This window comes from Lampetra planeri, chromosome 26 (assembly GCF_965212315.1).
Source record: "Lampetra planeri chromosome 26, kcLamPlan1.2.h2, whole genome shotgun sequence".
Lineage (NCBI taxonomy): Eukaryota > Metazoa > Chordata > Hyperoartia > Petromyzontiformes > Petromyzontidae > Lampetra > Lampetra planeri.
Window position 1 is genome coordinate 3,555,708 of NC_136132.1, and position 13,129 is coordinate 3,568,836.

At 50.1% G+C, this 13,129-nt stretch overlaps 1 protein-coding gene across 1 annotated transcript in view; it reads right to left on the reverse strand.

The window, feature by feature from the left end:
- The window catches only part of LOC144727580 (plasminogen-like), a 79,660-nt gene extending 68,827 nt beyond the window's left edge, over window positions 1-10,833 (reverse strand). The window contains exons 1-3 of the mRNA XM_078606475.1: window positions 10,623-10,833; window positions 8,911-9,057; window positions 3,485-3,613 (exon numbers count right to left, since the gene is read on the reverse strand). Of these exons, the coding sequence (XP_078462601.1) occupies window positions 3,485-3,613; window positions 8,911-9,057; window positions 10,623-10,665 (319 nt within the window). The 5' untranslated portion in view covers window positions 10,666-10,833. The remainder of the gene's footprint in view (window positions 1-3,484; window positions 3,614-8,910; window positions 9,058-10,622) is intronic.
- Between the last annotated feature and the right edge of the window lie 2,296 nt (window positions 10,834-13,129).

Here is a 13,129-nt window from a genome sequence, read left to right on the forward strand (position 1 = left end):
TCAGACTGGGTGTCGTCGTCAGGCAGGGTGGTGACGTCAGGCAGGGTGGTGACGTCTGACGGTGTGATGCTGCTGGGTCCGTGCTACACCCCGCCAGTGGGGGTCTGCCAGGCACAACATCTCCGGGGCGGGAAGAGGCATGGAAGCCTACGGGGAAGTTCCACACTCGGGCAGCCGCGTCTGCGAAACGCGACTTGACCACCGGGATGGCACGTTGACTGACGCGCAGCGTGTGCTCATTATCACGAGCAGGTCGGTGACGCGCACGGGGGGTTACCACGGCCCCTTCGTTGTTCACAAGTGCGGCCCGCTGACGACGCGGGCCCCGAGTGACGAGCGGACGCTTACAGCCCAGCCCTACAACCTCGAAACATCGCCTCGCTCCGTGCCTCTTTCTCCTTTTCTTCACGATCAGAGGAAACAAGAAGATGCTCGGTGTAGTCGGCACTTCTCTTCGTTGAAATATTTCACGAAAGATTTCACTCTCTGCTCTCCTCTTTCTTCCAGTGTTCAGAGGCCTGCTTAAGGCGCGGCTCCGGCTGGAGCACGCATACCACACACATGTTGGTGATGTGCACGTCTTCTTCGAACGCTGGGGAGCCGGAAAGGCCCTCTGCACCAGCGTGGACGGCACCCTCGTGGTGTTCACCTTCTGAAGCGCTCGCTCGTCACCGTGGCTTGCGCGATGACACCACAACCACGTGACTTTTCTTTTGTATTGTGCGCGGTGCTTTCAGCACCACAGCGCGTCGATTTGTAACGATTTGTAACGTTTGTTTTCTTTTGTTTGCTGGTGACTGTGTATTTCATATTGAAATCGCCTCCAGTGCTTTTGCTGCTGGCGGCAATAAAAGTTGTTTAGAAGTCAAAGTCTTCCTTCCCCTTCCCCTCTCTCTCTACCCTCTCTCTCTACCCTCTCTCTCTCTACCCTCTCTCTCTCTACCCTCTCTCTCTCTACCCTCTCTCTCTCTACCCTCTCTCTCTCTACCCTCTCTCTCTCTACCCCCTCTCTCTCTCTCTACCCCCTCTCTCTCTACCCCCTCTCTCTCTCTACCCCCTCTCTCCCTCTCTACCCCCTCTCTCCCTCTCTACCCCCTCTCTCTCTCTCTACCCTCTCTCTCTCTCTACCCCCTCTCTCTCTACCCCCTCTCTCTCTCTCTACCCCCTCTCTCCCTCTCTACCCCCCCTCTCTCTCTCTCTACCCCCTCTCTCTCTCTCTACCCCCTCTCTCTCTCTCTCTACCCCCTCTCTCCCTACTCTATGTCTATGTTCCCCATCTCATCTCACTCTCGCCCATCGCTCGTTTCGCAACACACAACGACGGACGCGGAGACGAAGCCAACAAACGAGCAGGCGTCTTCGCCGCCGACAAAGCAACACAATTGCGCCTGACCGCGAGCACTAACTTCACCCTCATTAATTCGCCGAGTCTGATAATGGCAGTCGTCGGTGCCACCGTGTACATCTATACGCCTCTCCCTGCTAATTAGCTATCGGGATCTTTTGTAACTTGGAATGCGCGTAATGGGTGCGCGCGTGCGCGTGCGCGTGTCAGTGATTAGTGGTTCGCACTCTGCGCTCTTCGTCCGTCGTCCGAGTTGCCGCTTCAACTCCCGCCCCTCGCTGAGCACTCGAGGGTGTCCGAACGTGACCCGGCCCCCTCCCTTGCGAGTCAACTCAAACCGCAGATGAAAATCTGTATCGGCGGGTTGCAGATGTCACGGTGGGCAAAACTGCCGATGCCGCAAGACACGTCGCCAACGCTGTCTAAGCCCCTGCAGCCGCAGCACGGCAGACACACGACCTCTAAGACGTGCCCTTAATGGTATCCTAACTCGTAAACGCGTTGTGAATCATTGTGGGTGAGAACCGATGCGGCCACCCGATGCACAAATTGGAACATCCAAGATTCGGCGGCCTGCGAGTGCGGCCACGAATTCCAAACCACCGCTGCAGTTGATGTCTTCGCTCCTTTAAAGGGGGAACGGACGAGATCCACTCTGCGTCTGAACAGACAATTGAGTGGATAACAAATCTCAAATTACATCTTCAATCAGCTGCTATTAACCCGTACGAAAGACGATGTCCGAGAGCGCATCCTGTATATAAGCAGAGTTTAGTTCCGTGTCTCCGCTCAAATATTTGAGTCCGACTGACTTCATTCGGTACCTGACGGTGGACCAACCCTATCAACGCTCGGACCCGCAAAGCAGAACTTGCCCTGGCCTTTGTGAACGGTGCGTGCGAATGCCCCACAGCAAACGCCGTGGGAAAATGATCACGCGCGATCGTCTTATTTTTAGAGGCGACCTTGTTCCTGGGACTGTCAAATCTATTTATGCACCCCCGTGGAGCAATTAGCACCTGGCTGTCGCACGCCATTTATTTGCTCTCACGTGACCACACGAACGACTTACGGTCTCAAAATGTTGACTCGTGCGCCTTACTCAACTGCAGGCATTATGCAATAATGAACAAAATAACTAACTGCGTGGAACACCTTGGTCTTAGCAGTTCAGTGAACGTGGAATGCTGTGTATTTAGTTGGCCAGTGGAATGTTTATATTTGCGGTGGTCAAGGATACCATCCGTTACCACCGCTGGATGACACCACACGGCCTTAATAAACGGGCATCGAATTTCCACTTTTTAGAGCCGAGCGGAATTGAAATTGGAGGTGCACGCACACTCAGACATGTGCAGCTGAGTGCGTGTGCAGGTATGAGCGGGGAGCGGTAGTGTAGCAGTTAGCACGTTGCACTACGAGCCCGGCTACCCGAGTTCGATTCCCGCTCATGGGCAACAATAATGACGATTATATTATCTGAACCGGTCCTGGGCCTCATCTCTCCAGCGTGGTGCCCCAACAGTCTGTTAAAGGCTATGAGGGGGATCTTTGCAGGTATGAGTGAATGCGCGTGGCGTGGGATCACATCGTCTTCATATCCCAATCTCTCCACTGGCTCACGATGCAGTCCCGGATCAACCGCAGGATCACCGCCCTTTTTGAGATCTTACACGGACTCATTGATGCCTACCTCTCCCCTTTCATCTGCTACTCCCCTCCATGCATTCTCCTACCTCCCTCCGCCAATCTCACTCGACTGCCATCCATCCACTCTCCTGCCTCTACCTTCCATCTCAATCTCAGTCAAGTTTTACCCAGAGGGAGGTCGCTCCTTCTCCTCTGCTGCCCCTGTAGCCCGGAACCTCCTACCTCAACCACCGATGCTGCCAAACCCCCTGCCACTGTTCCGCTTAAGGCTTTACAACTTCCTCCTCACATCTGCCTGTGACTCTCCACTCTTCTCTTTCAAATAAAAGGAACAGCACATTAACGCTCTTTAATTATATGACTCCGTTTAAGTCGTGATGCACACATCCTGCCATGTTGTACAGCATCGTGGGATGCATGCACGTGCGTAGACAAAGCATCGAGGTGCTCTGTCAATCCCAATCGTGTAACAATGCGGTGAGAGCGTACCAGATGCGCAGCGCTGCAAGGCGCAGTACTCCCACAAGACGTTGGGATCCTGAGTTATGCACCAGGGTCCATTGGGGTCCGAGTCCGGATTCCTGCAGTAATTGTTCTCCAGACCAGCCTCCGGAAATCCTGGAAGACCATGGAGCAGTCAATGAATATGAACACTTGAATCAGGTCGCTTTGTACGGGCTGTGCCGTGTGCTGTTCCGCATGATGTCCCACGTTTTTCCCCAGCTCCCATGATACGGAACGAAACGTCCGACATCAAGTCGAACAGCACGCGGTACGAATCTAGATCACATCAGGGAGGTATGCAACACAATTAGTATTATTGAATTGAGGTCAATCTGTTGAGATCAAAAACCTATTTCTCAAGGGAGTTCTGGGTTAAGAAAGCAATGCATTATGCATGTGATTCAAATTCAAAACAATAAAATCCAGGGCCCAAACATTAAGAGATAAAACGTGATGTGATGCATATTTTAAAGCAGAATTTTGAAGTTCCATTGAGACGCATTCAAAGAATGAGGTTGGGTATTGACACGTGAATCAGAAACGGGGACACCGACAAATAAGATTTCACAAAAGATGAAGAGTGTGCAAATGCGTTTGCATTGAATAAGAGACAGAAATATGAACATTCGGATTGGCGAACGTGGGCACGTTCGGAACCATCATGTTGGCTTCAGTGGAGCGTGCGGGCTGCCCGGGGCAGGGCAGAATCAGAAATCAGAATCAGAAATCAGAATCAGAAATCAGAATCAGAAATCAGAATCAGAAATCAGAATCAGAAATCAGAAATCAGAATCAGAAATGTTTTTTTTCGCCATGAAAGTTCGCACAGACAAGGAATTTACTTTGGCCGGGAGGTGCATACATTCAACGTTTAGGAATCTTAAATAAGTGGTTTACAAGTCTAACTATACTAAAGGTACAAGTCTAACTAGTACTAAGGAGCTAAAGTATGTAAAAATTTAATAAAATAAAATCTAAAATATACAATAGCTATAATATACAATTACAAAAATGCAAATAGGGTAACATAGTGCAAATATGGCAGGGTGTCATTGTGCAGATATTGTGTTAAAGTCAGTTTGAGCGTTAAAGTCAGTTTGAGCCCCTGGCCTTGTTGAAGAGGCCAGCAGTGGATGGGAAGAAACTGTTTGTGGCGTGAGGTTTTGGTCCTGATGGACCGCAGCCTTCTGCCGGAGGGGAGAAGCTGGAACAGAGAGTGTCCGGGGTGGGAGGAGTCGGCAACAATCTTCGTCGCTCGCCTCAGGGCGAGGAGAGACTATGGCCCAGTGGTCGAGACTAGGCGATGGTTTTGTGGGAATCCAACGAGAGAACACCTGCCACAGGCAGAGAAGAAACAACCATCGGGTCGCGTTCAGGCTGCTCCACGAGATCGTTACATCGCGGAGACTGTCAGGCGATGGTGACGGTTTGGAAAGGCACGCGAGCATCCAGCGGTGGATCGATCAAGGCTGAGAACAACTGTGGACATCACGTCCCTTTGGGACAGTGGTGGTTCTTAACCTGGGGTGCACGCACCCCCTGGCGGTGCGAGATGCCCTTTATGGGGGTAAGAGACAATGCCGGATTTTTTCAGAGGGTAAATCACGGGCACGTAAGTACAACTACTTCGTTTCATCAAACCTATGAATTAATTCACGTTATAAATAGTTTAACGATCGAGAATCAAAGGGTTTCAGGCTGCAGCGAAGGTTAAGAACCACTGCTCTAGGAGGGACCCAAACACGTGGGTTGTGCACCTCCTTTTGAGCGTAATCGACGCAATTTCACTTTTATCGCGGGCCAAACCAAAAAAAACCTGTCTGGACACCGCCACTGGCTCTCCTCCGCTCTTATCCAGCCGCACCGCGTCCATTCTGCTGAACAACTCAACGCTGACAACTGTGGAATAGCCCACGTCGGTTGCGTGTTTCGGTGCGCAGCGAGCCGCAGATGAATGCGCGTAGAAAATGTGGAATGGATTCCGATTTTCGTTTTACGTGAGAAAGAATAAGAAAGGAGCTATCGTTATGGCCAAAAAAAATCGCTCGCTGCATGAATTGGGGTCCAGTGCATGGGCAGTTTGCGCGGGGGGGGGGGGGCGGGTGCAAACGGGACACCTTTATGAACTTATTTTCAGTATGTTAAAATTAAAATAAAAAAATAATAAATATATTTGCATTCGCGATTCCTAATGTTAGGGACAAAGCGAACCCCTACCCCTTCCTTCGCCCCCCCCCCCAAATATACAAGTCAACCTGCGCCTATGGCCCTGTGTCTTAACTCGAGTAGGTGGGTGAAGTTAGGAGGTAGCTGGTGGTGGATGACGGGCTCGCTCGGGTGCAACGACGCACACATGTTTGAATCCCCCCCCCCCCCCGCTTCTAAATTAATTATCCATGTTAATATTCGCCGCAGTATGTGGACATTGCATGGTTGGCAAACTGAGATCATATTACCAAACCTCTTATCGTGAATAATAATTCTGATGCAAATGAGCCGTTTCGAAAGTCTTATACTTTAAGTGGACCATGCTTTCAATATGTGAGAATCAGACCACGCGGTTAGACAACTGCCGCTTTAATTGTTGTGCCAAGTGACCTAATGCGCGCACACACATATATGGGTCATCGATACGTACCCTAAATGTATGACCGACAGCATATATGTGCCATAGATATGCAGAGTATATAGGAATGTGCTCTGGATTTACTGGTGGATCAGAAATATCCTAAAGTAAAGCCTAGATACGACATTTTGGACGGCCAGGAACAAATATTTGTACCGGATTGATACAAAACTGCAGGTGACTCCACAGATTTTACATCGCTGATCCGTTTTTTTACACCAAAGATGGTGACGTGGCATCCGATGGCATCAGTTTTGCTGGCGTGCAGACACACACACATATATATAATATAATCCGATAAATCGAAAAGTATCCAAAATTGTCCTTGAAAATTTGAATATATAATTTGTTTAAACCCACATTGCATAAAATAAGGATCCACACGAAGCCTTTGTGTGTGGTGCGCTCTCGCCTCTAACAGCATCACTGAGACAGGCAGTCGGCGGAGGTCACGTCTTAACATCGAGGCCAGGACACACTTGTGTTTGTGCCGATCCTTACGACGGAAATGCCTTTTGCACGTTCACAAGAGAGCCGACGCCGAAGATGCAAACTCAGACGAGCGCGCATCCTCTCTGGCAGCGGCGGAACGGCTAATGGGATCGAAGGGCGGTGGCGATGAAGGAGCGGTTAACATCGGCAGACGGTATATCACCTTACACCTCGATCAAGGACAAGCGGCCCTCTAATCTTGGTCTCGCAAAAGCAAACATTCATAAGCGCAGCTGTGATGAGGGTCTGAACCCGGGGACCTGCGGAATTAGCGATACATTTGAAACCAGGATATGACTCACTGCTTCCCCCGGCCACCTGTCCCATCACAATTAGTATCAACAAAAAGAGTGACATTGCAGTCATCGTGGGAGATTATAGATAGAAAATTCACGGATTTAATTAAAAATGTTAGGCATAAAGAGTAAGGCATGTGTCAATGGGTCAAATGTCATGTTGTTATGATTTAGAGGTTGTAAACATCTTGTGGTAGAATGTTAATTTTCCAGCATAGCAATGTGCTGTGCACAGAGGAAATCTCGTAAAATATTACGAGAGAAAATTAAAGCAATTGCGATTCCATTGTGGACAAGCTTATAATACGCCTGCGATGTACTCCGACTGAGAGAGAGTCATTAATTATGTTGACTCCTTCCTCCATTTTCCAAGTCCAGGCTCAAGACCTTAATCCGCATGCCTATGACTGACTGCCTGCCACTCTCTATAAAGTAAATATGCCCACTATTTCTGTACGGTGGCATCTTGAAATGAGGTCTCATTTTAAACAACCATATAAAATCCACATTTATTTCCATCACTGTGATCCCTGCCCACACACTCGCTATGCCGTGTTCCGCAGTTGCGTCCCTCCGACAGATATCTCCTGTTGTTTTGTGATTTTTTTTTTCTGCAGAATGTGTATGTGATAAGTATATTATAATTAACAGAATAATAGGACTGCAATTGTACCGGACTACTGCTGAGTGGATGGTGCGGTGTTTAACCATTCTTCACCGCGCTCTTCAGTGTGCATAAACATTTTTTTTATTTTTACCAGGTAGGGCCCACTGAGCTATATAGCTGTTTTTTACTGGTAGGAACCTCCTGGTTACACCAGCTCACAGGGGATTATTGTGTCCGTCCGTCGTGCATCCAAAAATGGGAAGGGTGGGTGGGGAGGGGAGGGTGGGGAGGGGCTGAGTGGGGGGGGGGCTGGGTGTGGAGGGGCTGGGTGGGGGGTGGGAGGGGTGGGGCTGGGTGGGGAGGGTCTGGTCACCCCGTGGTGCCCTTATAAAACTCAACGTTTAACCTACTCACGCCGGCTTGTGCCCGCCCTCACAGTCGGGCATATTTGCGGAATACACTACGCCGCCGTTGACCCTGGCCATTGACCGAGCAACCCAACGTTCCTACCAGCTCCCTCCGCAGGAATGTGTTAATAAGCCACCTGGTCACAAATGATTGCTCAACGAAGTGGCTTAACATTTGGAAATTTGTAGCAGCCTGCAGTCACGAAATCTTTAAATCGAAATCAGATTGTAAATGTCGTGGCTTTGCTCTCCAACGCACCGGTGTGCTGTACTAGTAACGATTTGGCACGTTCTGTTTGCGTGACAATCCTTACTAATTGGCTGTGGGGAGTGGTGGCGGGTTTAATGACACATTTATATATTTACGCGATCTAACCCCAAAAAAAACTGTATTATGGACGTACATACATGCATGCCCCTCCTGGGTTCTCTGTTTAGTTCACGCAATAACTGGCGACAACAATACAAGCAGCATCAGCAACAGCAGCCGGCAACGGAAAGTGAGCTGCTCAAAATCCAGTGCCCTCCCAGGATGTGGAGCGAAACGTCGAACAGCGTGCTAAACAACACGGCGTGCAATTCACGGTTGATTTTTCGAGGTCAGTTCGCGTGAGTGTAAATTTGTGTCATACACCTTCCTCCACCCGACACGGACAATTTATAGAGTTGTCACGTGAACCAACGTTGCCAATGTATTGCTGCGTCAGCAACCCCATGTGTTGGAGAGAAGTCGACAACATTTTAGCAATTGCGTATGGAAGTCTTCGCTGGCAGTTTACAGCAAGCAGTATCGTGCAGTTGCCAACGTCGTAAACAGAAATACCCCGCAGTCATCGGCCTTAGCTCATGTGGGTCGCGAAAGCCTTCTTATTAAACACGCGGTTCAACCCAAAAAAACGCATATCCATACATTGCCAGTGCGACAGACATCGGCAGAATCCCCAAGCACGTGGGGGTGGAGGAGAGGAACGTCGGGAAGATACCTTCTGGTGTGTACGCGTGCAGGTGCGGGGTTTTGCTGGCCCAGGTCTGGCACTGGTGGCCCGATGCAGTCAACATCTGGAGTCCCCGGTATCCGATCCCAGAACCGGTGTAGCAGTGGTCCACCCACTCCACGGTCTGTGTGCTGACTACAAAGACACCGCGTAATAGCCTTCATGGACACAGGTCGTGTTTGCCTCTCGCATCAAGCGCTGTTAGCGAGTAGCACCTATGGAAGGCCGGCACGGCACACGAGGGGGGTGGGTGGCGAGAACCACTCCCGACCGCCTTTGTCGCTGGCGATGCTTACACACCGCACCAGGTACTCATTTGAGGCTGAGTCGACCTCGGTTAGGCCCAGGACCGGGTCAGATAATCGTCACTATTGGTGGCCGTCAGCGGGAATCCAACTTGGTTCGATGGGTTCGTAGCGCAGTGCGCTAACCGTTGCACTACCCCTCCTGACATGTGTTGACTCCGCACGCACACACACATACACGAGTGTGCACAGACACAAAGATATCCCGTTAGAGCCATACAGACTGCTGCTGGAAGCGTGCACTTATTAAGGCAGGAACAGTGCATGACGGGTTGGTGTGCCCAGCACTGCGCCCGGACACCTTTGCATCCGATAATAGTTGTTTTACCCTTTTATCTGGCAACGAAACTGACACCTTTTTTTACAAGGAGTCATGTTTGGATTGACCACAATACCTGCGGTCGGAATGCAAACAAAAAACACAACTCTGATAATGTATGCACTGTCCTTGAAATTGATTAGTCCACACCCGAGACAGCTTTTCTTAGAGCCTATAGTCTCACATGGTGTTGGACCAGATGACGCCAAAAGGCGCACAACACAAAGACAATGCGCCATCTTTGTATCCCTCGAAAATTTACACAACCGTGCCAGGAACGAGTACTCATTTACGGCTGAATTAACCTCGTGCGCAGGCACAAGATCGATTGAGATACCACTGCCTACTCATGTAAGCCGTGGTCAGAAATCGAACGCAGGTGGCCCAGGTTCTCAGCTCCGCGCGCTAACGACTACAGAACTGCGCCACCACTCGACACGTCTAAGCCGAGCTCGAGGTCGCTTTTTTTACGGAGTAAAAATTAAATGAGACTTCACGGAGCATTTCCGACAAGTGGGAGGATTAAATAATGCACATACCCCCGGTGTTAAATTGATGTTCCTATAAAGTTCTAATTTCCCAAGGGGGAATATCTACGTGTAAGTACGATAAGCGCACGCACATCATTTGCTCTGTATGAACGCATCGTGGCACACGCGTACGGCGACAATAGTTTGGCAATCAGGCCGTTTATCCAGTAACATCTTGGGGAGTCCCAAGACTCTTTTTCAAGGGGGATCCTGTATCGACATGTTTGGGAAGTACGTATTCATGAGAATTTGGCTTCCATGTGGAAGGTCACCGGACAACCCGGAGAAAACCCCATTCACTCACACGAGGGGGTGACACTTCGCACATCTCACAGCCTCGCACCGACGACACAGGGCACCCATGCGCTCGACCCCCGGCTTTGCTTCCCAGTTCCGATCTCACGATCCGAGGAGATCGGCCCGCGTGCTGTTGCGACGTGTGTCGTGGAGATAACGTCAGGAACTGAGGTTCAAACGCAACCAGACGCCACTCCACGCCGCTGCGTAACGCACTTGACACACCGGTGTGCTGAACGTGAAACTCACCAGAGCAAAATTCCGCTAAGAGAAGCAACGCCAGAAGTTTCATGGTTCCACGTAGCGTCCGATGTCTCAGCAAGAGCCACCTTTTACTCGGTCAGACAGACGAGTGAGCAACTGTGTGTGATATCACACGTGTACGGGATGTGTGTGTGTGGAAATATATATATGCCTACACCTGCACACAGGCGCGCGCGCATGAACACACACACCACCTTGTCTCAGCCCCGCCTACAGATGCCAAGCTTAAACGATCCGTCATAGACGCCTTGACCTTTAAGGTGAAGGGCAAGGTCTACGTACACACAACATCAGAGCAGTGCGTGCGTGCGAGAGTTTCATGAATGTGAACCCGGCTCTCACTTTATTGCGGGGGGAGGGGGTTAGAAAAACACACAACAGAGCTAAGAGATTAATAGCATTCACAAATAATGCTATTTTATTTTTTATTTTTACAGATGGACATCGGAGATGGGTAGAACACGCGGTTGAAACGTCGGGTCACCGCTCGCCAACGCGTACCCCGCGTGTTGCCGATGTCACGCGCAGAGAGAAATATCAAACAAAAATATCCCGTGGGTGACGGACGAGTGTCAATTGTCTAATACGGTGCGTAACTAATCAGATGCAGTTTGTAACCGGTCGAAACGACTGCTCTTTCGGCCATAGGGATATGGAACTTCCACCTGTGGCTCAGAACAACTAAGCCAGACGAGCATGGACGTGGTAATTCGCGGCGTAACCATTCATCATCATCACCACCACCACCACCACCTCGCGGCGATTCGATTCGATGGTAGTGATTCATCAGCAAGAGTCCATGCAAGGTATTGTATAAATATGTTCTTCATATACAAATAGTTGTATAAATCGTGGTGAATGCAGTGGCCTCTAGCGGCTGCCGGAGTTACGTGAGTCCGTACAACATACCAATCTAACAGTATCGATTTTTGTTTTGTACACGCAGCGATACAAGTCTTAATAAACGATATTAATTAATCAATTATGCCACGCATCGTTGCGCGTGCGAATGCGAAAACATTCCCACGTAACTGTCAGGGAACGGAGGTGCGTGGTGGATAGCACACTGCGCGGTCAACTTGGCGAGCTGAGTTCGAGTCCCAGCCGCGGCTAACAACGGTATCTGACCCTCGGCACCACCTTCACGAGACCCACACCGACCAGAATAACCGACAAAGGCGTATGGAACAATTCACTCATCCAGCAGTGGATGAACACGTCGCTGAACCGTATCCATGATTTCATGCCTAGCGCGAGCATCTACTGCGCATGCTGTGGTTGGCTGGGAGAATGGGTAGTTATTTAAACATTCCAGAAAGAGTGTAAAAAGCCGTATTAAAATATCAGCTCGTGTTTGCCTTTCGCATAAAACACCTCCCCCCACCTCGCCCCTCCTCCCCCCCCCTTCATAATGACGTGCACGCGGCTTAATTGAACCTCTTGTGAGGCACGGATGGAGCCTATGCGTGCTTCACAGCCAAACAAAAAGCGTATTAATAAATGATTGCTTACATTACGCCATACACTTACACTGCGCGTAGCGCGTGCACACGCATGCATAATGCATGCTTGGCTATTGCCTACATGCATGCATAAAACATGCTCGGACGAATGCATTAATATATGCGTTCAAACTGGCAGACACGACACGCTGGCGTTATGCTGCTTGCTGCCTCTGCGATTGTGCGATTTTTTTTTGTTTGCAGGGATGGAAATACATCGCTAGCTGGGATGCTGCCGTTCGTGTAATGGTTAACGCGCTGTTTCTTGAAATCCAGATGTCGCCTCTTCGATATTACGGTGCGGCACCTGGAAACGAACGGGCACGTTTCTTGAATCCCTCTGCCACCTCGATCCTATGTTGAGCTTCTTTCGCACCGTACGTAAGCCAACCGTGCCAATCGGAGGTGCGGGGAAGGACAACAAACTAGACAGAAGAAGCAGATCTAAAGAAATGCAATTTTCAAACTAGAATTCTAGGTGGTTTAAACAGTGCGTAGCTCCGGTGACTTCCTAATATCGTATGGAAGAGCGTTCCAGACGGCCGCACAAGCGCATATGAATGCGCGCGATGCGGTGACCGTTTTTGTTCGATGTCCAGCCAAAAGCCGCTCCTGCGAGGATGACCGGAGTGTCAAGGTATTGTGGTTCATTTGTGCCAAGCACTTTGGGTGCAATGAGTGCGACCTCGTAATGTATTTGCAGCTCGGCGAGCAAGGGACGGACACGAACAGATCTTGCAGTACCCGTCACGACACGAGCACAGTTGAATTGTAGGTCGCGGGATCGTGGAGTCAAGTTTGGGTACTCCCACCGGATTCAAGACAGCTGCCCCAGGCTGGAATAAGTAGGCCGAACAAAAGTGACATGTTGCACGGCTTTCTAGAGATCCCTCCAGTTGAGGCCTTTCCGCCAGCAGTGGCTTGAGCAAGCACTTGCAGGGCTGCGCCTTGACCAAAGGTCACTCTGGCAAACGACACTTACTCTGGTCT